The sequence below is a fragment of the Arachis hypogaea genome, chromosome 15 (assembly GCF_003086295.3).
Source record: "Arachis hypogaea cultivar Tifrunner chromosome 15, arahy.Tifrunner.gnm2.J5K5, whole genome shotgun sequence".
NCBI lineage: Eukaryota > Viridiplantae > Streptophyta > Magnoliopsida > Fabales > Fabaceae > Arachis > Arachis hypogaea.
The window spans coordinates 140,217,464-140,244,042 of record NC_092050.1 but is presented as its reverse complement, the minus strand read 5'-3'; the positions used below and the strand labels follow the sequence as shown (position 1 = coordinate 140,244,042).

The following is a 26,579-nucleotide window of genomic DNA, read 5'->3' as shown; positions in this document are numbered from 1 at the left end:
TGGTGGTGGTGGAGGTGGAGGGTGGGGGGAAGGGGAGACGGGGAAGGGGTGGGGCCGCGTGGTGGGAGTGTGGGTGCGGGGAAGGGAAAACGGGGAGGGGGAGGTGACGCGGGGTGGGGTGGGGGTGCTGGGAAGGGAAGACGGGGAGGAGGGGTGACGCGGGGTGGGAGTGGGGGTGCGGGGAAGGGAAAACGGGGAGGGGGAGGTGTCGCGGGGTGGGGTGGGGGTGCTGGGAAGGGAAAACGGCGAGGGGGGGTGACGCGGGGTGGGGGTGGGGTGCAGGGAGGCAGGGAGGGGGAGGGGGAAGGGGACAGGGGGGAGGGGGAGGGGAAGGGGGAAAGCGGGGAGGGGGACGGCGGCGGCGTTGGTGGTGGTGCTGGTGGTGCTGGTGGTGGAGGTTGTGGCGGTGGTGTTGGTGTTGGTGGTGGTGGTGGAGGAAGTAATTATGTTGGTAGTGGTGAGGGTATTTTTGTCCAAAAAAAATAAAAATGACGATTTTAATACGAAAAAAAACATTAAGGACGACTTTAATGGCAAAATAACAAGAGGGACGAATTCGATTCTGGCACTAAACTTAAGGGACCAAAATCGTACTTACCCCTTTTATAAAAAATCTAATACTATATTAAATATTACAAACAGTGATTGGATAAATAATTTTTAAATTCTAAAATTAAAAACATAGATAAGGCTTTACATATTTACATGAGTTACTGAATCAATTTTTATTGAATAACTATCTTAAATATCAATTGTAAGAAAATGCTACTATATCAGTCAATAATAATAATCATGAGACACGTAACATTATTTATCATTAAAAAATATATTAATTTAATAATATTAAATATGTAATAAATTTCTAATGTGAAATGTTAACATATAAACACAAAAAATAAAGATAAATTAGAGTATAACAAATAAACTAGTTTTTAAAAAATATTTCTTCCATCTTAATGGACAAAATACTCATCATATTGTTAATTTATCATAATAAATTAAAAAAATAAATTTAAAAATGTCACAAATTAATGGACGATATTTAAACTTTGAAAAAAATCAATAGAAAAAAATATAATAGAAGCATATTATTTTTAAAATATTCTCTGTTTCAGAATAAAATTAAACAAATTTAAAATAATTAAAATTACCTTTATACGCGACATAAAAGTTAACTTTAATCATGATAACTAATTTTACTCTTATGAATTCAAATTATGCTTATTATCTGTATTGTTCTTTAAAAATATAGGTCTGAAATCACATTATAATAAAGCTGTTCAAGTAAAAGATGTGGTGATGTCCTAACTGATTAGTACCCTATATATTTAAAACATGTAATCACGTCGTTTTAAGTCATTTTGCCTATACATTAAATCTTAATATAGAAGATTAACAAAATTAATTAACTTAATTTACACGATTTGATTTGATTTCTAAGAACTAATTTTTAATTCTTTTAAGATAATCTACAACATATTAAGTTTGTATTTTTTTTCATATAAGTATAGGTCGAGACACCACTGCTACTAATTCAATGCCTCAATCAATCTCTTATAACGAACTAGTTACAAATGCTAAAAGTTATGCAAATATGAATAGTTAGTACTCACTTACTCTACTTATATTTTTAATATTTTATCTTCATTGCATAATATTCATTTAAAATATTTTTTGTATTGAATAAATTAAGAGGTTTGATATTGTACATTATTATATAAAATGGCTATTGTCAAACAAAATTATGAATTCTATAATAAAAAAATAAAACAAATAATTAACAAATACTATAAATTTTAAATAGACAATACATTCATAAGACTAATAATAACAATAATTTTGTAATAAAATTTTGGTAACAACATATATCTTTTAAAATTAAATAGTAAAATTAGAAAAGATCTACCTTAAACACAAAACAACAACTATTGAAAAATAGTACAAAAATATGTCTTATTTTATCTCATGTATTTATTAATGTATTGTACAAATTATAAGCATCCTTTTTATTATAGAATCTTTATCCAATTAAAAATTTAATAGATAGTAAAATTTGGTCATGACAAAATGTGTTCTAATTTCTTAAAAAATATTTAAATACTATATTAAATATTACAAGTCAATAGGTAACTAAATTAAAAATTCTCAAATTAAAAACATAGATAACATTGTATATATTTTTATGAGTTACCGGACAAATTTTTATTGAATAACTAATCTAAATACAAACTAGAAAAATGTTACTACAAATATTATTTAATGGCAATAACCGTAATACACATAACATCATTTAGTGATGAAAAATAAATCTTAATTAAACTATTTTCTATTTGATAAGAATGTAGTAATTTTACTATCTATTAAAAAAAATCTATTGTTTTTAAGAAATTATTTTTATTTTTTTAATATATTATTCACTCTTCAAATTTATTAGATCACTATTTTTTTATTTTAATATTAACATGATCTTATTTATATCATATTTTAGTATTGGTGTTAATATATTATTCACCGTTTAAATTTGTCAAATAAGTATTTTTTTTCATCATTTCAAAATTAACGTACCCTTAGTTATATGATATTTTAGTTTTTATAATAATTTCTAATTGAATGTAATAAGAAAATATCTATAACAATATATAAAGCGGACAGAGGAGTTTGATATCCAATTTTTTTTTCTTAATTTACCCTTATTTTTATCATCTAAGATTACGTACTCAGTCACGTACTCACGTTCTGTAATTCTGCATTAACCCACGAGAGAATTATGTAAGTGCTTCCTTTTCAATCGTGAGAGAAATTTAAAAACTACTCACTTTCAATCGTAAAGTAAGATTATAAAAACTGCTCCAATTGCAATTGTTTGTTTTTCTTTTCATCTTCTTATCTTATGTTCTGACAGACAAATAAAAATGAAAAATTTAATAAATCAACAATCATGACAACATCGACCCACTTGGACAGAATATGCTAGGTGAAGAAGATAGAATATGAGCGACAACAACACCTAGCTAGAAGACGTGCAACTTATTGGAAGATGATTCAACAAAGAAAATAAGTTGCCATATCAACCGATACAACTCCTATCCCAACTCCTATCCCAACTTCATTGTCAAACACAGGTAGAGTTACCGATTAACTATAAATATAGGAGTAGTCGAATTAACTAATATTAATTGGTGTTTAAATTAAATTTAAGTTCTAATATTACTCCTAAAGAGAAATTTATTATTAAAATTTTTTTTGTAAGTCACGTTAAATTAAAAAAATTTTACCCATTTTTTCACAGTAACCAGATTAAGATTTTTCTATTGGAGGTAAATTATTGGTGCAGATTAAAATAGTTCAAAGAGGTAATTTTTTAAAAAATAAATTGACCCAGGATATTTTTTTCTTTTCAAATTATTATCATACTCTTTTAACATATTCTAAATATCTACATAACTGTCAATGAGCGTTCAAATTTAAGGTTTAATATTCTCCTTAACGGGAGAGGTTTATTATTAAAAAAATTTATTCTGTACATCAGTCAATTACATTGAATAAAAAAACTTCCACACATTTTTTACAATAACTTCATTAAGAGTTTTCTTTTGAATATAAATTAGTCATGCAAATTTTTTATTATCAATATGCTTTGAAAAGAATAAAAGTAGAATAATTTAACAAGGGGAATATTTTTTAAAAAAAATTTACATATAGTAATTTTATACCAACATATCATGATTTCCTTTGTATATAATATTTATTCTTCTAAGTTCATTCATGGAGTACCTTACAAAAATTATATTTAAGTAATTTTTTCATCTTATAACTATTTTATATTTTGGAATTCAAAATTTTATATTTTTATTTTTATTCAAGGTTTATTGTTATATTTTATTTTAGTTTTGTTAATAAAAAGTATTTATGTTAGTTTTAATTTTTACTTTTTAGGATAAATAAAGAGATGGGACTTTTTTATAAATTAGATGATTGAAAAATTATTTGTTATAGAAAAAGTTAAGTCTATTTCTTGATTATAGGAGTAGATATAATTAACTCTTAGATGTAATCAAAATAAATATAAATTTATTCAATTTTTTAAATTTTATATTAATTATTAAAATCATGATATAATGGATGTACTACTATAAAAAAATGAAAATGACTTCCCAATTATTTTTTTTATTGAAAAAAAAAATGACTCAATAACTGTAAAGTCTAATTTAAACAACTATGGACAAGTAAAATAAATAATGAAAAACTGACATAAAATTTAACTTTTTTTGTTATTTGGTATAAAATTAAATATAATAAAACAAATCAATGTTCTCATACATAATGACATAAAATTTAACATTATCCTTTTTTTAGATTCATCTTTTTTTTTTAGTTTTTATCCTTATTTTTGTACTTTATTTTAATTTTATTAAACTAAAAAGTGCTAATATAATTTAATTTTAATTTTTAACTTTTAATCATAAATGAAAATATGTAACTTTGTATGCATTAGATTATAAAAAAATACTCATAATAAAAAAAATTAAATAAGAGTTACGAGATTTTTTTAACTTTATTTTTAAAGTAGTATTCACTTTTGAGTGTAATAATTACGAACTAATATATAGTGGTAACTAATTGCTATTGAAGAGAACTTAGAAGGAGAATAAAAATGGAGGAAGGAAGAGAGAACAAGGCAATATGAGAGTGGTGGTGAGCCAACGACATGTGGATAGATAATGGTAAAAAAAAAGAATAATAAAAATAAAAATTAAAAATTTTAAAAAATAATAAAACTAAAGATAATTTAAAATGTTAAATATAAAATTATAAGAAATAAAAATTTTTTAACCATTAAAATTATGCAAGAGAAAGAGTGATTTAAATATAAATTTTTATATCAGCTTCAAGTTAAATAAAATTGAGAAATAAATAAATTTATAAATTTTTATTTTCATTGTTACACATAATAACAACGTAATGATTTTAGTATTAGACTTAAATTAATTTAAATTTAATTATTCTATATATTAAAAAAATTAAATAACTTTTTATTTTTTATTTAATTATTCAATACAAAATTTTTGAATGTTTGATATCTTAATTTTTTCTTAAAATGATAAAATATGACTTAAAAAGCAACTATGAAAAATAAGTATCTATATAATAGTTATACATCTAGATATCTAAATCAAACAAGAAAATAATTCTTTAACAACTCAAAAGTTAACACAATAGATAGCTATGGATCAAAGTGATAAATAAAAATAAGAGTTGTGATAATAGTATGGTGGTAATTGATTGCGGTTGGGGTTAATAGAAGAAAAAAAAAGGGAGGGGAATAAAACAAGGCAACATAATAATGACGACAAAACAATAATAGTTATACATGTAAAAAGAATAATAAAAAAATAATAGTGTATGATATGATGAGATGATATAATCAAAATAAAAATTAATAACTTAGAAATAATAATAAAATTAAAGATAATTAAATATGTTCAATATAAGATTAAAGAAATAAATATTTTTATCAATTAGAATTATGCATAAAGATAAAGTGGGTTTTGAATTTAAATTTTTAAATTTGCTTCAAATTATAGAATTGAGAAAATAAATAAATAAATTTAATATATAAATAACTAATTTGTAAGTAATGTTAGTAAATTTTTATCTTGATTTTATTACACATAATAATAACATAATTCTTTTTCTTTATTTTTTAATTTAAATTTATTTATTTTATATTTCTTAAAAATATTAAATAACTTAAAATATTTTATTTTTTTATAATTTATTTTTTAATTATTGAATAATTTTTTATAATTATTGATATTAAATTAGGATAACATTTTTGTCGTTTTTTTAACTATATCTTTTTCCGATAACATATACATATCTTTAATGTGTGCTTTTATAATTTAGCATTTTAAAAGTTTTTTATAATAATTTTAATCTCAACAAAATATCATATAACTAAGGTTATGTTAATTTTGAAATGATAAAAAAAATACTTATTTGACAAATTTAAAAGGTGAATAATACATTAACACTAATACTAAAATATGATATAAATAAGATCACGTTAATATATTAAAATAAAAAAAAATAATGATCTAATAAATTTAAAGAACGAATAATATATTAAAAAATAAAATTAATTTTTTAAAAATAATAGAAAAGCGAGAGAAAAGACTGTCCGCTAGTACATATAATTTCTACACACAAATGAGCATTTCAATTTGATATTATTAAATATAAATATTAAAAAAAGAAAAAACTTATTTATGGAAATAGAGTATGTGATCCAATGCATCACGGCTTTAGACTAGTAAGATAATAAAAGTAGAAACAAATCACCTTGAACAAGCTTGATGCTACGCTGACTCGTTGAAGCACTCTTCAACTCAACGCATTCCATTTTACCACCATACTCCTCTTTGATTGCTATAATGTTGTCATTCTCACGAATCTTGTTAAGGTGTGCTCTTCAAATCTCAAAGCTCTCTCCTTATTCTGTTCCCCATTCCGCTCTCCGTCTTTGCTTCCCTTCCACTTCATCCCTACACTCTCCCTCTCAGTCCCAATTACTTGATGAAGCTGTTGATTCCTTCACTCGCATGCTCTCTATGCGTCCTCCTCCATCCATCATCCAATTTAACAAGATTTTGGGATCTCTTGCCAAGACCAACCATTTCCTCACCACCATTTCCCTTTTCCAACAATTGCAAGCCAGGGGAATCGCTCCCGATTTGTTTACTTTGAACATCTTACTCAATTGTTGTTGCGGCATGGGTCGTATGACGCTTGCTTTCTCTGTGTTGGCCAGGATTTTCAGGATGGTTCCATAACATTGAATACACTCATTAAAGGTCTCTGTCTCTCTGGTAGGGTTGAAAAAGCACTGCACTTTCATGACAGAGTGCTGCTGGCTCATGGATTTCACTTCGACCAAGTCACTTATGGGACGTTGATCAATGGGCTCTGTAAGACCGGACACACATCAGCTGCTATTCAAGTGTTGAGAAACATCCCACGGTATGGCATTGCTCCTGATGTCTTCATGTACAACGCAATTATTGATAGCTTGTGCAAGGTTACGCTTGTAAGTGATGCTTTTTATTTATACTCTGAAATGCTTGCTAAGGGAATCTCTCCCGATGTTATCACGTACAACACTCTAACTTATGGATTGTGCCTTGCGGGCCAACTTAAGGAAGCCATTGATTTACTAAATCATATGATTCTCATCAACATTACTCCAGATGTTCATACCTATAGTACTTTGATGGATGGGCTATGCAAGGAAGGAAAGATCAAAGATGCTAAGAATGTGTTGGCTATGATGATTAAAGATGGTGTGAAACCAGATGTGGTTACTTATAATTGTTTAATGGATGGGTATTGCTTAGTTAATGAGGTAAATAAGGCAAAATTTGTATTCAACACAATGGCCCAAAGTAGAGTGTCACTTGATGTTCAAAGTTACAATATCATGATTAATGGCTTGTGCAAGAGTAAAATGGTCGATGAAGCCTTGAATCTCTTTGAAGAAATGCGTTGTAAATACTTGGTTCCAAACACGGTAACATACAACACTCTTATTGATGGCTTGAGCAAATCGAAGAGAATCTCTTGTGCTTTGGGGATTCTTGTCGAGATGCATGATAGAGGTCAACCTGCTACTGTAGTCACTTACAGTTCCTTGTTGGATGCGATGTTCAAAAACCAACAACTTGACAAGGCACTTATGTTATTCAATCAAATGAAAGAGTGTGGCATCGATCCAGATATACGTACATACAACATACTTATAGATGGCCTGTGCAAAAGTGGAAGATTCGAAAATGCAAAAGAGATTTTTCAAGATTTTTCAATTAAAGGCTGTTCTCCAAATGTGAGGACTTACAATATTATGATCCATGGGCTCTGCAAAGAGGGCTTGTTTGAAGAAGCATTGGCCCTGCTGTTGGAAATGGAACACAATGGTTGCTTACCAGATGCTGTGACTTTTGAAACTGTTATTCGTGCTTTGTTTGAAAAAGATGAGAATGACATGGCAGAGAAACTTCTTCGGGAAATGGTTGCTAGAGGCTTATTGAATTGATAAAAAAAGGGTAATATACATCAACTCAATTTGAAATTACGTCTCATTGTTGCTGAATATGTATCATGGTTCTGTAAATTCTGTGTCTGTTGGGTCAGAGGACTTTGGCAATGCCATAACATCAATCAATTTTCCACTTTCGATTTTTGCAATTGCTATTAACCTTTTTAATTCCACTACTTTATTGATTCTTTAGATGATATTCTTAGATATAGCTTATAGATTTAGTGTTTAAGGTCTATTTATAGCAATGGAGTGTTCTTTACTGTTATTCTATGAGATCATATATTTATCATGCTACAAACTAAGCAAAACTAAAAAGATTGAAAATTTTGTTTTGTTGTTTGTTTTCTGCTATTCTATTGTGCAACTTATATTTCCGTATCTTTGTAGGTACTGCATATATATATATATATATATATATATATATATATATATATATATATATATATATATATATATATATATATATATATATATATATATTGAAATAATTCCTATCACTGTTTTATCATAAGCAACGATGAGCTATTGTTTATTTGATTAAATCCTCCGGGAATTGTTGTAAAAGGAAATTTAAGTAGGTACTAAGTATTTATTCTTAGGCTATATAGTTTTCACTTCCATCTTAAAAATAAAACCCACCTCTAGAATGCATGTCCCCTCTTTTCATCAACCTAAGCAACATTGAGTCAAGGTTAATATGGTTCAGTTATCTCAAAACTTGTGGCCATTTTCTTAATTAATGCTACTCAATTGTATTGCTTGGAAATTGCTTCTGCTGAAAATATGTACATTATGAGATACTTTTTAGGAGAATGTTTTTCTGTTAGTTCTTAGATAATTGACCTCATTATTTCTTGTTTAGACATTACTCCATTGTCTCTTAAATCTCTGTTTATTAGCATTTTAAAAGAAGTTACTGGCTTGGAGTTTTGTTATGTGGTGTTGTGATGGGGGTGTTAAACGTGAAACAATATAGAATTCTTTGGAATTGCAGTTGATTTTATTTGGTGAATTTCTTTGCATAATTATTGTATTTATTTACTTTCAATTAGATGGGTAAATACCAATCCACCGTGTTATATGTATAAATTTAATTGGCTTTATATTAGTCCAAACTATGTTGAAGCTCTCTAGTGTGAATTTTCCTTTATACTTTGATTTCTATTTGGCCTATTCGGAACATATTGTGAGACACTAGAATTCTTCAGAATCATACTCACTGGATTTTAAACTTCAAAATTCACTTTTTTCATGAAACTCAAACAAAAATCACTTCATCTCAAACGGATAAAATATTGATGTTGCTATAAACTTTGCAAAGTCAATCTTCATTATAATTAGGTTCTTCATTTATATACTTCCATGCCAACTTGTGTGGTTCGTGCTGCATAAAACAGTACTCCAAATAAACATTTGTTACTGCAAAGGGCATAATTTTGCTGCATGGTAAGAGTATATGAATATACAATGTGTTTCGGATATTGCAAGTTTATCAACAAGAAGATATCTCTGTCATCAAGAGTTGTTTCAGACTCTACAGAAAGGGAAAAATTTAATATAGTTAACCAATTCTTTGTTCATTTTCACTGAATAGTATTATTTATTTATTTATTTATTTTTTCAGCTTTCGTTATGCAATCTGCAATGGAGTTCTTTTCAGGTTCTACCATTTGTAGGCACAGGTAATTTAACTTTTATGTCATTGAGAAGTTGCGGTTCTTCCTTGGAGCAGAAGAAAAAATTGATGGTGCTGGTAATTGTTGGCGCTATAAATAGTGACCGCTAGTATATTTAATATTTAATATTTATTATGAAATGTAAATATAAAATTTACTAATATTATATGATAATTTGTGTTAATATTATTATGATAATTTGTAATTTATTGTTAATTTTCTAGTATTAGTTCCTGCAAAATTTCATAGGTTAAGTTTCACCTAATCAATTTATAAGAAGTTTTTATATTGTACATGTAACTAATTTTTTATATTATTGAATTTGAATTATATTGTTAATTGTTGTCTTATATATTATTGAATTTGAATTAAATAGTAATGTCAGGTGACTTCTGATATAGTCTAGTTAATACAATATATAATACAGTAGAAACAGATACTACAGTAAAGACATAAATGACTAATATATTTCTAGTCATGCAAGAAAGAACACGATACTTGAGTGTCTTTCTTCTCCACTACCTCAATATATCAAATCTATTAAAATCTTTTGTTACATGATCTTTCAGATACCTATCAATCTCATTCTTATTGAGTTCACTTGGTTTTATTTTCTGTGTTTGCTTCCATTTTCTCAAAGGATCTTCAATCATAATGCTATTATTGTCACTTATCTCTAAATTAGAATTTGGTTTAATATCTAAAAAAAAGTTAGCATTTTGAGTGTTAGCTAATTTTGCCTCCAAATACTAATTTTTCCTGCACATATTCTTCTAATTCCTAATTTTCAACAATCATCATTCAATCATAATTTTTCTCTCCAAATAATTTTTTTTATCACCATCATTCAACAATGGCGAACACTTTCAGGACTCCAATAATAGTACTACACCTCCAGCATCTTTGTACTTTAGGCTATCACCTAAACACAAGAATGTACAATGTTATGATAAAGGTGAAAATGAACAAGCACTGAAATATCTTCATGAAATGATTGTTAGAGGCTTATTGAAAAGACAATAGGAGAAATAAATCAACTCAAATTAATAAATTTTCTGTTGTCAAAATTTGTACAGAACTTGGTGAATTTTATATCTATTGGGTTGGAGGATTTGGGAAATGCCATGAACTCACTATCACCTTGATTTTGGTTATCTCACTGTTATTGAATTAATTTTGAACTTGTGTTATTGGCTGATTTTTTACTTTGTTACCAAGGCTATCATGCATCCTGTTTCGGTGGATATTCCTAGTTGTAACTGTGCTTAAGATTTCTTGATAGTAATTAAGAGCTCATGATTGGTCTGATGAGCAACTGTGCTTTATTTGACTAAATCTTCCTAGAATTCTTCTAAAAGATATGCTGTGGCAAGATTAATGACATAGATATATGATTTTCACTGCCGTCTTTAAAACAAATACATCTACTAAATGCATGACCCCACTTTTTTTGGTTGGCAATTTCAACATTTTGTTATTTTTCAAAATCTGATCACAGCTGAAGAAACCTGTATACAAAGTATGTGATTACACTTGATTTTTCAAGGGAAAAAAAGAGGGGCTGTGCAAGAAGGAATTTCTAGGAATTTGTCTACTATGGTTCAAATATGAATTATCTTTAAACCTTTGTGCTTTTCATAATTAATACTACTCAGCTGTAATTCTTAGAATCAATTGAAAATTTGTACATTATGTTTATTTTCATAATTAATGTTACTTAGTTGTAATTAATGTTTTCCTAAGACCTTGGTTCATTTTCATAATTAATGTTACTCAGCAGTTAATGCTTGGTTGAATTATTTCATTATTTCTCGTTAAAAAATCCTATATAGGGATTATTATATTGTTCTTGTTTAAAATCATGTTGAAAAGCTTTTATTATTAAAACATGGTTTGGAGATTTGTTGTCTGTTATTAGCTACACCTGTCACAAAAGATTCGGGGATTCTAATTCCAAGTACAATTGTTTCTACACCTGTTTCTTTGGGTTTTCTAAATCTTCTCTGCAGTGATGATTGGGGTTAGAATAAAGAATTAAAAGTGAAACAATGTTGTAGAGTTTGAAATTGCATTTCTTTTTGAAGAATATCTTTGAATATCAAAAGTTGAACTCTGCTTAAGTGCTGATTAACTTATTTCATGAAATTGATATGAACTTGAATTGGTGGTTGAATATATTGGATTCTTGACATTTTCATCTTTGTTCCATGCTTACTGATTGCTAGGTGCACCCAAGCATGTTAAGTTGCAGCATGGCAAAGACAATATTGAAGTTCTCTAGTATGAATTTTCCTTTATACTTGATTTCAGTTTGTCTATTTGAAATAATTGCGAGACAGTTGATTTAATATTTTCTCAGCATATTTGATTTCTAGTTGAACCCACCATTGGATTTTAAGCTTCAAAATCAGTTTTGGATGGAAGTGAATAATAGCTACTTACTTTCACAGAAATCACTCTTCAGACTGCACTAATAAACATAAAATGAATTGATCTCAAACAAGATAGAATATGGTTGATAGCATGCTGAATGCTTCCTGTAGATATGGTTTAATTTTTTTCCACCCTTTCTTTTTTCTTTCAAATAGGTATGTGATTTTGGCTTATCATGAATGAAGCACAGTACATTCCTTTCTTCCAGATCAACTGCAGGAACAGTAAGCCGTCATAATCCTCATTTCTAAGCTCAAATACTGTGTCATACCCTCTGCCTTCTGAATATTTGTTCTTTCATGTTGTTGTTCTATATTTTGCTGCATATATTTTATGTTCGTTGTGCTTTATATTCTTCTGAAGATATACAAACATACACAAATGGAGGCATTTGCTATTATCTTTCAACAAAAAATTTGGAAAACCAGGAGCTTCTTGCCGTTTAAAATTCATTATGTTTGGGATGTTATATTAATTCTTTTGTGATGATGAATACCTATCTTTAGCCTCGGCTTTTGTTATGTTCAATTTATAATACAATTACTAGTTCTATAGGCCAAGAAAATGTCGATTAAATAAGGTTTGGGAGAATGAGAGAAGGAGGAAAACACAGAGTGAGAAAGAAAAGAGAATTCAGAGAGAAAGATAAGACATTTATGATCTGCATTACTAGTGAGCTTATCACTAATCTGTGCTTATGTATAGAGAAGAGTAGCTTGCTGTGCAAGCTAGTACAAAAGGTACAACAGTCCATTCATTCTTAAGTTAGTTATGATAGCTGTAACTAACAGCTGTCTTATCGTAGCTGGCACTGTTCTCACAGCCAACAGTTCTTTCATAACTAACTTGTAACTCTTCTCTAGACTTTACCAAACAGTTCTTTCATAACTAACTTGTAACTCTTCTCTAGACTTTACCAATTCACTCTACTACGATGAATGGTTTCTGGTAACAAATGAGGAAATCTTTCTTAATTTTGTTGAGGCCTAAACATGAAACTGTTGAATTTTGCTTGTTATAATTAAATTTACTAAAGTTGTTGTTTGGTAAGAGTTTCTGCCTTTCTGGAAAAAAAATATAAAGACAGGGGAGATAGAGATAATTGCACAAATTTTTTCGTAGGGAAGACCAACTTTGTGCATTTCTCTGTGTCTCCTTTTCAAATAGGTCTGTGTCCTCTGATAATTGCCAAATGGGGCCTTAGTTAACTACATGCTTTTCATCTCTACCTCAAACTCCTGTCTTTCATATGTGTGATCAGCTCCGATATTCTGGACGTATTTAGTTTTGCTGCTAAGCCTTTGTTTGGCATTGCAGTACATTCATTTTTTATAACATGTTCAGGCCGAATGGATGGCGCCTGAGCTGAAGTGTTAAGAAATGAACCTTCAAATGAAAAGTAAGCTCAGTTATCATTGGTTTTCATCATTAATTTTTTTAGTCTTTTAAAATTAATACTAAAATATGTTTTGATTTTTTAACTTTTTATTTTTGTTTTAATTATAATGTTATAATAGTTTTTTTTAATATTATAATAATCTAATATGAGTAATATTAATTAAAAAGTATAATAAATCTAAACTGATCTAGAATAAAATATTAATCTTAATCTAAACAAATTTAAATAAAAAATATAAAATAATCATAAATGCTATTTTTTTTTCTAACTCTCTTTTTAATATTCCAAAGTTTCAAGAGTAAGAAATCGCGTACATACCGGATAAAAATTGAGAAAACTATTTCCGCAGAGATAGCAACGTCTAGTCGTCTATGTCTTGGAGCAGAGAGCAGAGAGCAGAGAGCAGAGAGCTCTCCCTCAAACTTAACAGCGAAAGTGCGAATCACTAAAATGTTGTCATCCTCAACCTCAAGGATCACTTTCATTTTTAGGTATTCTCTTCTCAAAATCCCTAATTTTGTTTCCTTCCCTTCCTCTTCATCCCTTCACTCTCATTCTGAGCCCCCATCCCTTCGCCAAGTTGATGAAGCTGTTGATTCCTTCACTCGCATGCTCTCTATGCGTCGCCCTCCATCCATCATCCAATTCACCAAGATTTTGGGATCTCTTGCCAAGACCAACCATTTCTCCACCGCCATTTCCCTTTTTCAGCAATTGCAAGCCAGAGGAATCGCTCCCGACTTATTTACTTTGAGCATCATAATTAATTGTTGTTGCGGCATGGGTCGTATGACGCTTGCTTTCTCTGTATTGGCCAAGATTTTCAGAATGGATTATCAACCTAATACGGTAACATTGACAACAATCCTGAAAGGTCTCTGTCTCCGTGGTAGTGTTGAAAAAGCAGTGCGCTTTCATGACAGAGTGCTGGCTCATGGATTTCACTTCAACCAAGTCACTTATGGGACCTTGATCAATGGCCTCTGTAAGGCCGGACACACATCAGCTGCTATTCAAGTGTTGAGAAAGATCCCACGGTATGGCATTGCTCCTGATGTCTTCATGTACAGCGCAATTATTGATAGCCTCTGCAAGGATACACTTGTAAGTCAGGCTTTTCATTTATTCTCTGAAATGCTTGCTAAGGGAATTTCTCCTAATGTTATCACATACAGTTCTCTCATTTTTGGATTGTGTCTTGTGGGTCAATATAAGGAAGCCATTGATTTGTTAAGTGAGATGGTGCTTAGAAACATTATTCCAAATGTTCGTACCTATAGTATTTTGATCGATGGGCTATGCAAGGAAGGAAAGATCAAAGATGCTAAGAATGTGTTGGCTGTGATGACAAAACATGGTGTGAAACCAAATGTGGTTACTTATAACAGCTTAATGGACGGATATTGTTTGGTTAATGAGGTAAATAAGGCAAAATATGTATTCAACACAATGGCCGATAATAGTGTGTTTCCTGATGTTCGGAGTTACAATATCATGATTAATGGCTTTTGTAAGAGTAAAATGATCGATGACGCCTTGAATCTCTTCGAAGAGATGTGTCGCAAGAACTTGGTTCCTGACACGGTAACTTACAATACTCTAATTGATGGCTTGGGAAAATCAAGGAGAATCCTTTGTGCCTTGGAGCTTCTTGAAAAGATGCATAATCGAGGTCAACCTGCTAATATAGTCACTTACAGTTCTTTGCTGGATGCTTTGTTCAATATCAAACAACATGACAAGGCACTTATGTTATTCAATCAAATGAAAGAGTGTGGCGTTGATCCAGATATATATGCATACAACATACTTATAGATGGCCTGTGCAAAAGTGGAAGACTTAAAAATGCAAAAGAGATTTTTCAAGATCTTTCCATTAAAGGCTATCGTCCAGACATGAGGACATACACTATTATGATAAATGGGCTTTGCAAAGAGGGCCTACTTCATGAAGCATTGGCTTTCTTGTCAAAAATGGAAGACAATGGCTGCTTACCAAATGCTGTGACTTATGAAATAATCATTCGTGCTCTGTTTGAAAGAGGTGAAAATGATAACGCGGAGAAACTTCTTCGTGAAATGATATCTAGAGGCCTATTGCAAGGATAAAAGTTGGTGAGATTCCTTGTTAGACATCACAAAATGTTGTTTGTATCTCTTTCTTTTTAACTTGTGTTTTGTTCTCGATCATCTTTCGAGTCCATATTAACGCTTTTAGATCTTCACATGATTGTGATTCTTTATTCTGCTTTACCCACACCTAAGTGTTTTCTCTGTCGTTGCTTATTTTATGGCATTTTTGGTGACTAGATGGCTGTTATATGTGGCTTGTCGGATATATCATTATTTCCTTTTTTGTTTTTGTAATTATATATGTGCATTGATGTTAATTTATTCCTAAGCTGAAATGGTTGTGATTTAATCATTCAAAGGGAATCCTTGTTAGTTGTGAAGCTTCCCTGCACTCTTATTGTCTTTCGATGTTTTCATTTCCCCCATATTTAAAGTAAACTCCATGCAGCAGCATACTGTCTGATGTAGCCTTAGATGAAATCTCAAATGTTATTTTGCAAACATCTTCTCATTTTTCTGTGTTCATGCAGTTATACCTGAAGCATATTGTACCAAAGCAATCAACTTGATAAAAATAGTTACTGATTCAAACTTCAAAGCCAAAGGATTTTGATCAAACACTAGCCTCTTGCGCAATCTCCAAGCAAGAAACATTTGCACAGGTTAATGCTAAAAAAAGTTGGAATACTCTATCATGAATTGCATGTTCCCATATAATCATGTTAAGAAAAATAATAAACCTATAAACTTTACAATTAAATGAGAAACTTTGGTGGTATATTCGGCTTTTAAGTTTGAATCTCATTAAGTGCATGTTTGGGCGCCATTATTTTGTTAAAAAAAGATCTTTTTTTTAATAAAAAGCGATCTTTTTTTATTTTTTAACGTATTTGGCAAATTTCTAGTAGTAAAAGTAAAAGCACTAGTAAAATAAAAAAAAGATCTTTTTTGAAAAGTTGTAATTTACATCTTTTTTTAAAAGATATTTTTTCCTTAAAAAAAGATGTTTTTCGTGTAATAAATGAATAAAAAAGTACTTTAATTATGGTAATTTTAAAGCTAAAATATTGTGTTAAGAAACAATTTTGTGATCAAATCTGGTTTTAATGAAACAATTATGGTAATTTTATATGATAGGAATTGTTCAGGAGAGAGTATTTTAATTTGTTAGCTGAGCTAAACTTGTAGGTTGATGGCTTGATAACTTTCATCTTTATGCTGGCTCTACCATAGATCAATTGATTCATTTGAAACGTTCTTGGAGTTATCATGAAAAACATTGGTCCATTTGTTTGTTGTTTTTTTTTTTTCCAGAAGAAAAAATGACATTAAAAATTTTGAAAAAATGGCATTTATCATTGTCTTTTGAGGTTTTTTTTTTTTTTTGAAGGTGGAAATAGAAAATAACTAGTTTACAAGGGCAAGCAGTAGCAGAAAGCCATTGGATTTTATTCAGATGCCATTAAACTAAGCAGCAAGAATGCAACATACTACAGTAATAGGGCCCAAGCATCTAAGTCTTTATGTATTAGAAAGCATCTAAGTCTAGTAGGTAGATACTGAATATTACTAGCTTAGACTATACAAGATGTGGATATTACGTTTATCATATTGGATTGAAAATTTGAAATATGAGATATGCAGCTGAGCGATGTTAAGGTAGTTCGAGGCAGGTGTTGTGCAGCTGTTTGTGTAAGATCAATCTTTGTACTTTTAGTTTTGTTCCATTTATATCTTTGTACCCTTTATTGCTGAGATTGTTAATTTGTTGTTGTTAGGTCTATTGTGTTTCTGCAACGGCTTTGATTGGTTCTTGTAATGCTTTTTCACTTATCTCGATGGCTTATTAGGCGAAATGCTCTCTCTTTTTTTTGGGGAGGTATAAAAGAATTATGCTGGAACCAAGTATGATTTGGTACTGTTTGATTTTTTATTTTTATATATATTTTGTTATCTTAGTTACATTTAAAAATTATATATTTGAAAAAAATACATTTGATATTTTCAATTAGAAAATGAATGAAGTTAAAAATATTGTTCGAAATAATCTTCATTTCACATAATAGGGGAAAAAGAAATAAAAATGAATTGATTTTAAGAAAAATAAATTACGGGCCTGCTACACATACAAGCTTACAAGTTGGTCCAGCCCAAATACAAGTCACGCGCATCAAGAGAGATTACATGGAGCGTCACCTTCACGCGCTCAATACTCAAACGGTTACGTATGGCAAACTCTTTCACTTCTTCCACTTCTCAAAACGCTTCGAAAACAAGGAAACCCTTCCATTTTCGAGCGAAAATCAAAGTTCAAAATATACAAGTCATTGTTCGAAACCTCCGTCAAAACACCATCAAACTCTCCATCAAGAATCTGAAGAGAAAACAAAGCAACAATACTCAACGTAAGTTCATTAATATTCCTGTATATTTTCCATATTACAAACTACGTTTTGCTTTCCTTCTACGTCGTTGTTCTAGGGTTTACTGTTACTCTTGCTTCTTTGTTACACTGTTCTTCTACGTTGTTGTTCTAAGTTATCCTGTTATTCTTGTTGTTCTAGATCTTCTGGTAAATGATTTTTGGGGGTTTATTCCGTAGATTGGGGGGTGTATACTGCTTGAACTTGTAATGTGGCTTGATATTGAAGCATGTTTGAGTGATATCTGACTGATATATATGGATACTATATCTGAATCATATCTATGGGAGTATCTCACTGTTATCAATGGGGGTATCTGATTCTTACATGTGGGTGTATCTGACTCATATATGCGTGTATCTTACTGATATCTCAATTAATTTGATATTGAAGCATGTTTGAGTGATACCTGACTGAAATATATGGATTTATCTGAATCATATCTATGGGTGTATCTCACTGTTATCAATGAGTGTATCTGAATCATATATGCGTGTATCTTACTGATATCTCAATTAATTTGATATTGAAGCATGTTTGAGTGATACCTGACTGATATATATGGATTTATCTGAATCATATCTATGGGTGTATCTCACTGTTATCAATGAGTGTATCTGAATCATATCTATGGGTGTATCTTACTGTTATCAATGGGTGTATCTGACTCATATATGCGTGTATCTTACTGATATCTCAATTAATTTGATATTGAAGCATGTTTGAGTGATACCTGACTGATATATATGGATTTATCTGAATCATATCTATGGATGTATCTCACTGTTATCAATGAGTGTATCTGAATCATATCTATGGGTGTATCTTACTGTTATAAATGGGTGTATCTGACTCATATATATGGGTGTATCGTACTGATGTCTTTGCGTGTATTTTTCATTTCAGAGAAAACGGCAGCAAGAAAACAAACAAAAGACCTTAAGTGTGCCACACATCTCCTAAGTGATAAGTTCAGAAACATGAGTGAGGAGAAGAAGGCGATTGTGAGGGATCTCGGATTCAGTGGGTTGATGCACATTCCACCACTGAGGGTGGATCACCAACTATTAAGGGAGCTGGCAAACAACTTCAAACTTGGGGACAACAGACTGAAAACAGGATATGGTTCTTTCCAAATAACACCAAAAACAATAGGTCATGCGCTTGGCATCAATGCAACAGGTAATTAGCTTAAAAATATAGGTGTATATTAAGTTGTTGCTTCGGTGTATTTAAGATGATGCTTGGGTGTATTTGAACCGACTTGGATACTTTGTTGTTTTCCTTTTTGTAGGAGATCTGTTTCCTGAGAAAGTTGAGTATAAGAAACTTTCTGATGATGACAAAATAATTTTTAGAAGATTCCAGGATAAGACCCTCAAAAGTCTTACCGATGAAATGATGGAAATCGGCGTTGGCAACGAAGAGGAACGCCTGATGTTCAAGAGGATATTCATCCTCTATATACAGATGGCGTTCCTTTTGCCAACGACGATAAACAAAATATCGCCTGTGCACTTGGCCCCAATTTTTAAGATGGACGGCATATCGGAGAGAAACTGGGGGGGGGGGGCATGTTTTGACCTTCATGATCAAGGGCATCACAGACTACAAGGAGAAAAAGAAGAAGGCAATTGATGACTGCCTCTTTGCCCTGATGATAATTTACTTTCATCTTTCAAAAAACAAAGGCAAGAAGAGGGCTGAAAGACCACCGAAGCCCTGGATTGCCAACTGGACTAAGGAGCAGTTGGTGGAAAGAATGACTGCAGAAAGAGAGGAACTTTTGGTAAGTAAACATAATATGTTGGTTGTATTTTATTTACCTGAATGCTGCTAGCTAAAATATCTAATGTTTTAGGGGATTGTGAAGATGGCGGAGACAAGAGCAAGAGAAAAAATGAAAAAAAAAAGAAAAAAAAGAAAAAAAAACAAGAAATCAAAAAAACAAAAAAAGGAAGGCGAGTTCAACATCGTCTTCGGAGAAAGAAACTACTGACAGTGACACTTTTACCTCTGAGTCTGAGACTCAAGAAGACTCAGAGGATTCAGGAACAAAACACCGCAGAAAAAAGGGAAAAAAGTAAGTACCATACTTGGGTGTAATTTCTTTTTCGAGTTGGGTGTATTTTGTTGATCACGTTGGGTGTATGTAGTTTATTAAGCTGGGTGTATCTTGTGCATTCATTTGGGTGTATTTTTTAGTATGTTCTAAATAATATTTGTTTGTCTTCCAGAATGGACTCCAGAAAAAGAAAGAAGAGTCAAGAGGAGTCAGATTCTGATTCAGAATCTGAATCTGAATCAAGTGATGAGTAATGTCCTGAAATTATTACTCCTTTCTTTTGGCTTCATTATAAAGATTTTATTAACTTAACTGAAGTGTCTCTTATTAACTTATAGGAGCGAAGAAACATCACCGGTGGAGAAGGAAAAGAAAAAGACAAAAACATCACCAAAAAAGTAAGCACTTCTTTGGATAATATTCTGTGATAAAATTAATTTTTTATTTATGATTGGTACTCTTTTTTTTCCACCCAGAACACAACCAAAAAAGAAAAAAGTTGTTGTGGAGGATTCACCTCCTGAAGAAGATCAATACTTTGATGGGTACAGTACCTCGTAAGCTATATTACCGTCTATCATCGTAATTATTTTTGTTAACATCTTCTTTTATGAATGTAGTGAGAGATATGAAATATCAAGTGACGAACTGGATGAATGGCTAAGGCAAAACGTTGATAAATCTGCTGCAGAGGGGTATGTCTTGGTGGGGTGTCTACTTCAGATTTTGGTGTGTTTTGTATGCCTATAATTGTTTCTTGTTTCGCAGGGAGAACCAAGCTGACCTGCGATCGACAGAAGGTCGCTATGTGTCCTCTGAAACGTAAGAAGCTTTATTTAATAAAATCTTGTTATCATGATTTGGGTGTATTTTGTGGAACCATTTCGGTGTATTGTGTTGATCAAGTTGGGTGTATGTTGTTTATTAAGTTGGGATATTAAGTTTGTTGTGTTGGGTGTATATTGTCCATTCAGTTGGTTGTATCTTGTGCATTCATTTGAGTGTATTTTATACCTGTATCCTATTTTGTCTGAATAACATCAAATCTGTTTTAGAATACTGGCTGTGAACTTCGGAAGTGATGATCCTTCCTCTCAAGGACGCACAGAACAGAGTAGTGTAAACCAGCCATCACAGAGCATGTAATTTCTCTTTCAAATAACCGTTACTTTTGTTCTTCTATTACCCTTCTACTTCTAATTATGTATATATTTTTTTAGAAAAAAAAAGCCCTTTATTATTTTATTCAAGAAAAAAAAAGGCAGGAAAAAAAAGCAAAAACTGCAAGTATGTAAGTTCTCAAAAAACAAAGCCTGTCTTCTTTTTGAATTGTTCGGGTGTATTTTTTGACCTTCTTTGGGTGTATTTTAGGTTGAGTCCCGCTGATTCGAATATGATGGTTGTGAGGGAACAGACACCGTCGGATGCGCTTGCAATGTGAGTTTTCCAAGAATATTTAAACCTTATAACCTTATTATTTTCAAAAGCGTTGTTAACCCTTCTTTTTTCTTCTTGTTTAGAGTCCCGATTCAGGTTTTTGTGCCGGCATCCCAAACAACCACTGAGACAGATTTTGAACCAACCCCTATGCTACAGATTGAAGGGACTACAGAAACGTAAGAAATAGTATTGGGTGTATATTTGTTTAGAGTTTGGGTGTATATTTGCTAACAGTTTGGGTGTATATTATTCCTGATTAATTTCTTTTGACGTCATGATTAATTTTGTGTAACTGTGCAGCACTCCTGAAACCCCCCAAACAACTTCAAGAAACCACACCCACGCTTCCCCCAGCTCCAACTAAAATGTAAGTTCATCAGACTAAAATCAATCTTTGCTTATCATCCGTATATTCTTATTCTTATTCTTATACATGATGACGCAGTCATCCAGCCGCAGAAGACGCTGCTGCCCTGTTGATGATGGCACGAACAGCAACCTATGTTCCTAAAACAGATCCAGGGGTGCCATCATTCAGCCTTGGATTGACTGATTTAAGCCAGGAGGGGGCGTCAACGCAGGAGACAGAAAGGGCAAAATCTCTAGAAGCTGCAAATTTGATAGAACAATTGGACGATTTAGTCCAAAAAATAGCAAGCAGTGCGGCGAAGGAAAAAAACAAAAGTCCACAAATTCAGAGAGAGACTGGGGGAGAAAGTTCTGGAAAGTTTGAAACTCCTGGGGCAACAAATCAGATTACGGATGATATGAAACAAAAGTGCTACATCTGGGGGACGAGACTGAAGGAAGACGCAGATGGCAATACTAACGAGTATGAGGAGATGTGCACTCTCATTGCCCAAGATGAATACATTTTGATGAGAATGCACCTTGCATCCCTCCAGGCAAAAAGTGATATAGAATCTCAGGTAATATTAGAATAACATTAATGTTTTTACACCAAAGTCAACTGCCATGTTTATTAATGTAAAATTGATTTCGGCATATATTTCTAGATTGTATCTGCCATCTGCCTCATCCTCAACCAGAAAAATGAAAAGAGGTTTCAAGAACAAATATACTGTCTCCCCCCCGATATTGTGGTAAGTGTTACTTCTTCGATGTTTGGGTGTATTTTCTGTATTGAATTGGGTGTATTGTTTACGTTCGATTGGGTGTAAGTTGTGTATTTTCACTATTTCATTTCTTGTTTCGCAATTCTTGCAGAGCATGGCACTTTTGGATCACCCAGATGGGGAATTCATATCACTGAAAACGAATAAGGAATTCAGGGTGGAAGACTACCCGAGTTTTATTCCCTTCATAGATAGAAAAAAATTAACTTCGCATCTATATGTAAGTTTTCGTTTGCTAAATTTGTTAGTACGCTTATTTACTTATATGCCAAATAAAATAACGCACTGTTGAAATGTGACAATCCTTCAGATTTTTGCACCTGTTTGCCACTCGGGGCATTGGTGGTTATGGGTGATAAATACAACGAAGCGGAAATGTCATATACTTGACCCACTACACAAAAAAGCTCCAAGCGATGAGAGAAAGCAGATTAATAAATTCACTGTAAGTTGCCTCTGTCTTGTTTACTTTAATAGATAGGTCTATTTCGTTAGTTGTGTTGAGTGTATGTTGTCCATTCAGTTGGGTGTATCTTGTGCATTCAATCGGGTGTATTACTGATTTGTTTTGGTATTTAAGGGATATGTATTTTCAAGATTGAGAGCATATGCCGGCGGGGAACCTCTGCAGAAAGACGAGAAGGAGAAGGAAATTAAAGCATCATATGTTAAAATATCAGGCCAAAAAACAAGGTATAAATTTGTGACTCTGAACATTAAACTTTCGTAAATGAGATTTGTAATTTATTTTCTTCGTTTTCAGCTATGACTGCGCTATCTACGTTATGAAGTGGCTTGAGTTAATTGAGCCGGAAAACATTAAAAAGGGGAAGTATGAATGGGATAATTGGCCACAGGTAACTGTCTTTAGAACTATATAACTCTGTATTACTTTACTAAATTAATATTGCTGTTTAAACAGAATATACTTTTTAATTGTAGGAGGAGGTGGACCACTATAGAGTGGAGTATGCTTCCCGGATACTATTCAGTGAGATGAATAAACAGAGAGATCGGGCAATTAGAGAGAGTAGTGCTATAAGGCTGTCGAAGCCATCCTCTGTATTATTGAGTCCGTTTTGTCAGATAAATTCTGCTGATATAGAAACTGCGTAATCCAACTGCTGGGTAGTTTGTAAATTGAACAAATGATGTAAATATTTGCCATTTATCAACAACTTCTATTCCATGTATATTTTTTTCCATAGTTAAACTATCTGTACTGTTAAACTGTCTGTGCTGTATTCAAAAGCTGTATTACAGGTGGTAAAATATGAAGGAAAAAATCAAGACATATATAAACGCAAATTATAAACTGTTACACCCAACGCAAGTCTAATAATACACCCAAACTGTATGTGCTGTATTCAAAATGTATGAATTACATGTACTAAAATATGAAGAAAAACATCAAATCAAAATATACACCCATAACCTGCGAATTTTTACAGCTTTTGTTCTATATGTATCTATATATGTATCTATATGTAAATTGTCAATGAACAACGATACACCCAAAAGAACAGTGCTTTTACACCCATATTCTATAAAACTATACACCCAAAGAGTTATCCCCCGCTGCTGGTACCCTGAACTGATAATTCATAACGTGTCCTGATATTGGCTGGAATTTGAATGCACCGCTGATGCAGCATCAAACAGGTTTATCTGAATATAACACTCACACATTAGCTAAACTATTAACGAGAAAAATAAACTCAATCGCCACAAATTTAAAGAACATTACTTTTACCTCGCTTAAAACTTTCGTCTTCTTCTTCTTTGTGGCATTTGCGATCTGTTTCTCCAGCTTTGAACCTAGCCTATTTTTTGGACGTCCTCTTGTTCGAATCCTTGGTGGGCTTTGAAGCTCGTTAACGGATTCCAAGTTGGCGTCTTCGTGGGATAAAGAAGATGTCCCCTTCCTTTTGGCTTTTAATGATTCCATCTCGGCCATGACGTTATCGTACGCACGGTGCAGAATTGCAGTCAGCTCCTCCGATTCGGAGGCAAATTCGCAAATATTTTGCGAACGAAAAACCAATTGGTCGAACCTCTTGCTTCTTGGCTCCATTAGTGGCTCGTCGTGGCTGCTCTTGATGTGTGTGTGTCGCCTCTTTACCTTCTTGCTCCATCGTTCCAGTATATATCTAGGGGACACTTGGCTTACTTGTTCGAAGCTTAACACGCTTAGTGCGTGACGGCACAGTATCCCTCTCGACTCGAATAATAAGCATTGGCATTTTACCTCGGCTGCGACTGAGTCGTAAGTAACCACGAACTTGTTGAATATTGAGCTGGAAACTTGTTCTCCGACTTCGTATACTGAATAGCCTAGAGCGGAATTCGTTAATCTGGTGATGCAATTCGCCTTTCCTCTGAATTGCGCTTGGACTTCCCTAAACTTTGCATGAGTGTACGCATCTTGAAACTGAGCTTCAATGGAGGATTTGGTTGCACACGGTATGACCGTATGAAAATCTGCAGCATCTGATTCTCTCTCTGCTTGCTCCCTGCTTCCGAGGCAATTATCGTATTGTTTGACGAACTGAACAAGCGAGCTGTTCCGGGTGATATACTTGTTAAAAAATGAATGCATGCTCTCGCTCCTTTGTGTGCTTCTCATCCCTGCCCAGAAGTGGTGATCCAGATAGATAGGAACCCATATGTGACGGTCTTCGTACAGATCTGCATAATACACCCAAACACAGACTCTAAATACCCCCGAAAGAACATGCAATATACACCTCTGCTGCAGATTTTAAAAAGACATTACCTGAAAGCCACTTGTTGTCCGCAAGACCAAAATTCAGCAGAAAATCATTCCAATTCCTATCGAATGAGTCTTTGCTATGAGAGTTCCAAACAACTTGGCTCATTTCTTGTTCAATATCGGCATGTCCCTTGTACCCGTTTAATTTGTTTGGAATCTTCTTCATGATGTGCCAAATACACCAACGGTGAATTGTCGTTGGCATACAGGCCTCTAAAGCCCTTTTCATTGATGCGCACTGATCGGTGAGAAACCCTTTCGGAGCGTTTCCTCCCATGCAACGAAGCCAGCATTGAAATAACCATTTGAATGATTCAATTTCTTCGTTCTTCATCAAAGAGCATCCGAGAAGTATTGACTGACCGTGGTGATTCACCCCGACAAAAGAACCACAGACCAAATTATACCTGAAACAAATTACCATAGTCCAGAATGCAAAATCATTAGGTACACCCCAACAAATGCTTCGTATACACCCAATGGAACAGCCAATATACACCTCTGCTGCGGATTCGTAAAAATACATTAATTTAGCATCATAAACAGGGGTAGTTTGTTACCTGTTTGTATTGTAGGTGGTGTCGAATGAAATGACGTCTCCGAAATACTCAAAGGCAGCTCTGCTTCTTGCATCGGCCCAAAAAGCCAGCTTAATCGATTGATCCTCTTCGAGTTGGAGCTCAAAAAAGAAATTTTGATTCTTCTCTTTCATTCTTAACAAATATTTTCCGAATTCCTTTGCATCTTCTTGTTCGGAAACATTCCGCACTTCCCTGGTAATATAATTCCTCACATCCTTTTCGATAAAATTTAACTCACGGTGACCCCCGGCAGCCGCAACAAATGATTGGTATGTTTTGCTTGGTCTGATACCAGCCTCCTCGTTATTCTCTATTGTACGATGAATGGACATGCTTAGTTCCCTGTGCTGTTTGAGCATCTTTGCTTTGCTTGGACAGCAGGGGTGTGAATGATCGAGCACAACCTTTGAAATGATCCAAGCACCGACATCCTTCAATGTGTGTATATAAATTCTTGCAGGACAGTTTAAACCGGCTGTCGGATT

General features: G+C 32.5%; 4 protein-coding genes across 7 annotated transcripts; all 4 read left to right on the top strand.

The window, feature by feature from the left end:
* Positions 1–6,327: 6,327 nt before the first annotated feature.
* On the top strand, positions 6,328–10,110 carry LOC112750912 (uncharacterized). Of its 2 annotated transcripts, none has more exons than XM_072216965.1 (2): positions 6,328–6,463; positions 6,812–8,241. In XM_072216965.1, the coding sequence occupies exon 2, from the start codon at positions 7,046–7,048 to the stop codon at positions 8,087–8,089; it is 1,044 nt and encodes a 347-aa protein (XP_072073066.1). In that variant the 5' UTR covers positions 6,328–6,463; positions 6,812–7,045; the 3' UTR covers positions 8,090–8,241. The 2 variants fall into 2 exon arrangements, with proteins under 2 accessions (XP_072073066.1, XP_029149117.1); XM_029293284.2 differs by adding an exon at positions 9,720–10,110 and having other exon boundaries at positions 6,346–8,099.
* A 3,764-nt stretch (positions 10,111–13,874) lies between these two features.
* Positions 13,875–17,577, top strand: LOC112750911 (uncharacterized). 3 transcript variants are annotated; one of them, XR_011872355.1, is made up of 3 exons: positions 13,875–15,718; positions 16,207–16,338; positions 17,067–17,577. XR_011872355.1 is itself a non-coding variant. In XM_025799827.3 (2 exons), the coding sequence occupies exon 1, from the start codon at positions 14,054–14,056 to the stop codon at positions 15,710–15,712; it is 1,659 nt and encodes a 552-aa protein (XP_025655612.1). In that variant the 5' UTR covers positions 13,908–14,053; the 3' UTR covers positions 15,713–15,718; positions 17,067–17,183. The 3 variants fall into 3 exon arrangements, 2 of the variants coding, with proteins under 2 accessions (XP_025655612.1, XP_072073064.1); XM_025799827.3 differs by lacking the exon at positions 16,207–16,338 and having other exon boundaries at positions 13,908–15,718; positions 17,067–17,183; XM_072216963.1 differs by having other exon boundaries at positions 13,909–15,718; positions 16,207–17,473.
* A 130-nt stretch (positions 17,578–17,707) lies between these two features.
* LOC140178994 (uncharacterized) lies at positions 17,708–20,101 on the top strand. Its single transcript, XM_072216966.1, has 4 exons — positions 17,708–18,081; positions 19,006–19,281; positions 19,394–19,888; positions 19,961–20,101. Exons 1-3 carry the CDS (start codon positions 17,904–17,906, stop codon positions 19,735–19,737), a joined length of 798 nt encoding a protein of 265 aa, XP_072073067.1. The 5' UTR covers positions 17,708–17,903; the 3' UTR covers positions 19,738–19,888; positions 19,961–20,101.
* A 1,611-nt stretch (positions 20,102–21,712) lies between these two features.
* LOC140178993 (uncharacterized) lies at positions 21,713–23,918 on the top strand. Its single transcript, XM_072216964.1, has 9 exons — positions 21,713–21,780; positions 21,905–21,971; positions 22,050–22,533; positions 22,621–22,707; positions 22,832–22,960; positions 23,051–23,185; positions 23,321–23,433; positions 23,504–23,597; positions 23,683–23,918. The coding sequence occupies exons 3-9, from the start codon at positions 22,084–22,086 to the stop codon at positions 23,854–23,856; spliced, it is 1,182 nt and encodes a 393-aa protein (XP_072073065.1). The 5' UTR covers positions 21,713–21,780; positions 21,905–21,971; positions 22,050–22,083; the 3' UTR covers positions 23,857–23,918.
* Positions 23,919–26,579: the final 2,661 nt, after the last annotated feature.

What these genes read in the sequence shown, in the direction of transcription:
- LOC112750912 (XM_029293284.2), top strand. Translation starts at nt 7,046, where the DNA reads ATGTACAACGCAATTATTGATAGCTTGTGCAAGGTTACGCTTGTAAGT.
- LOC112750911 (XM_072216963.1), top strand. Translation starts at nt 14,054, where the DNA reads ATGTTGTCATCCTCAACCTCAAGGATCACTTTCATTTTTAGGTATTCT.
- LOC140178994 (XM_072216966.1), top strand. Translation starts at nt 17,904, where the DNA reads ATGGCAAACTCTTTCACTTCTTCCACTTCTCAAAACGCTTCGAAAACA. An exon ending in ACAAAGCAACAATACTCAAC is followed by an intron (nt 18,082 to 19,005) that starts GTAAGTTCATTA and finishes TTTTCATTTCAG; the next exon opens with AGAAAACGGCAGCAAGAAAA. An exon ending in GCTTGGCATCAATGCAACAG is followed by an intron (nt 19,282 to 19,393) that starts GTAATTAGCTTA and finishes TCCTTTTTGTAG; the next exon opens with GAGATCTGTTTCCTGAGAAA.
- LOC140178993 (XM_072216964.1), top strand. Translation starts at nt 22,084, where the DNA reads ATGATGGCACGAACAGCAACCTATGTTCCTAAAACAGATCCAGGGGTG. An exon ending in ATATCAGGCCAAAAAACAAG is followed by an intron (nt 23,434 to 23,503) that starts GTATAAATTTGT and finishes CTTCGTTTTCAG; the next exon opens with CTATGACTGCGCTATCTACG. An exon ending in AATGGGATAATTGGCCACAG is followed by an intron (nt 23,598 to 23,682) that starts GTAACTGTCTTT and finishes TTTTAATTGTAG; the next exon opens with GAGGAGGTGGACCACTATAG.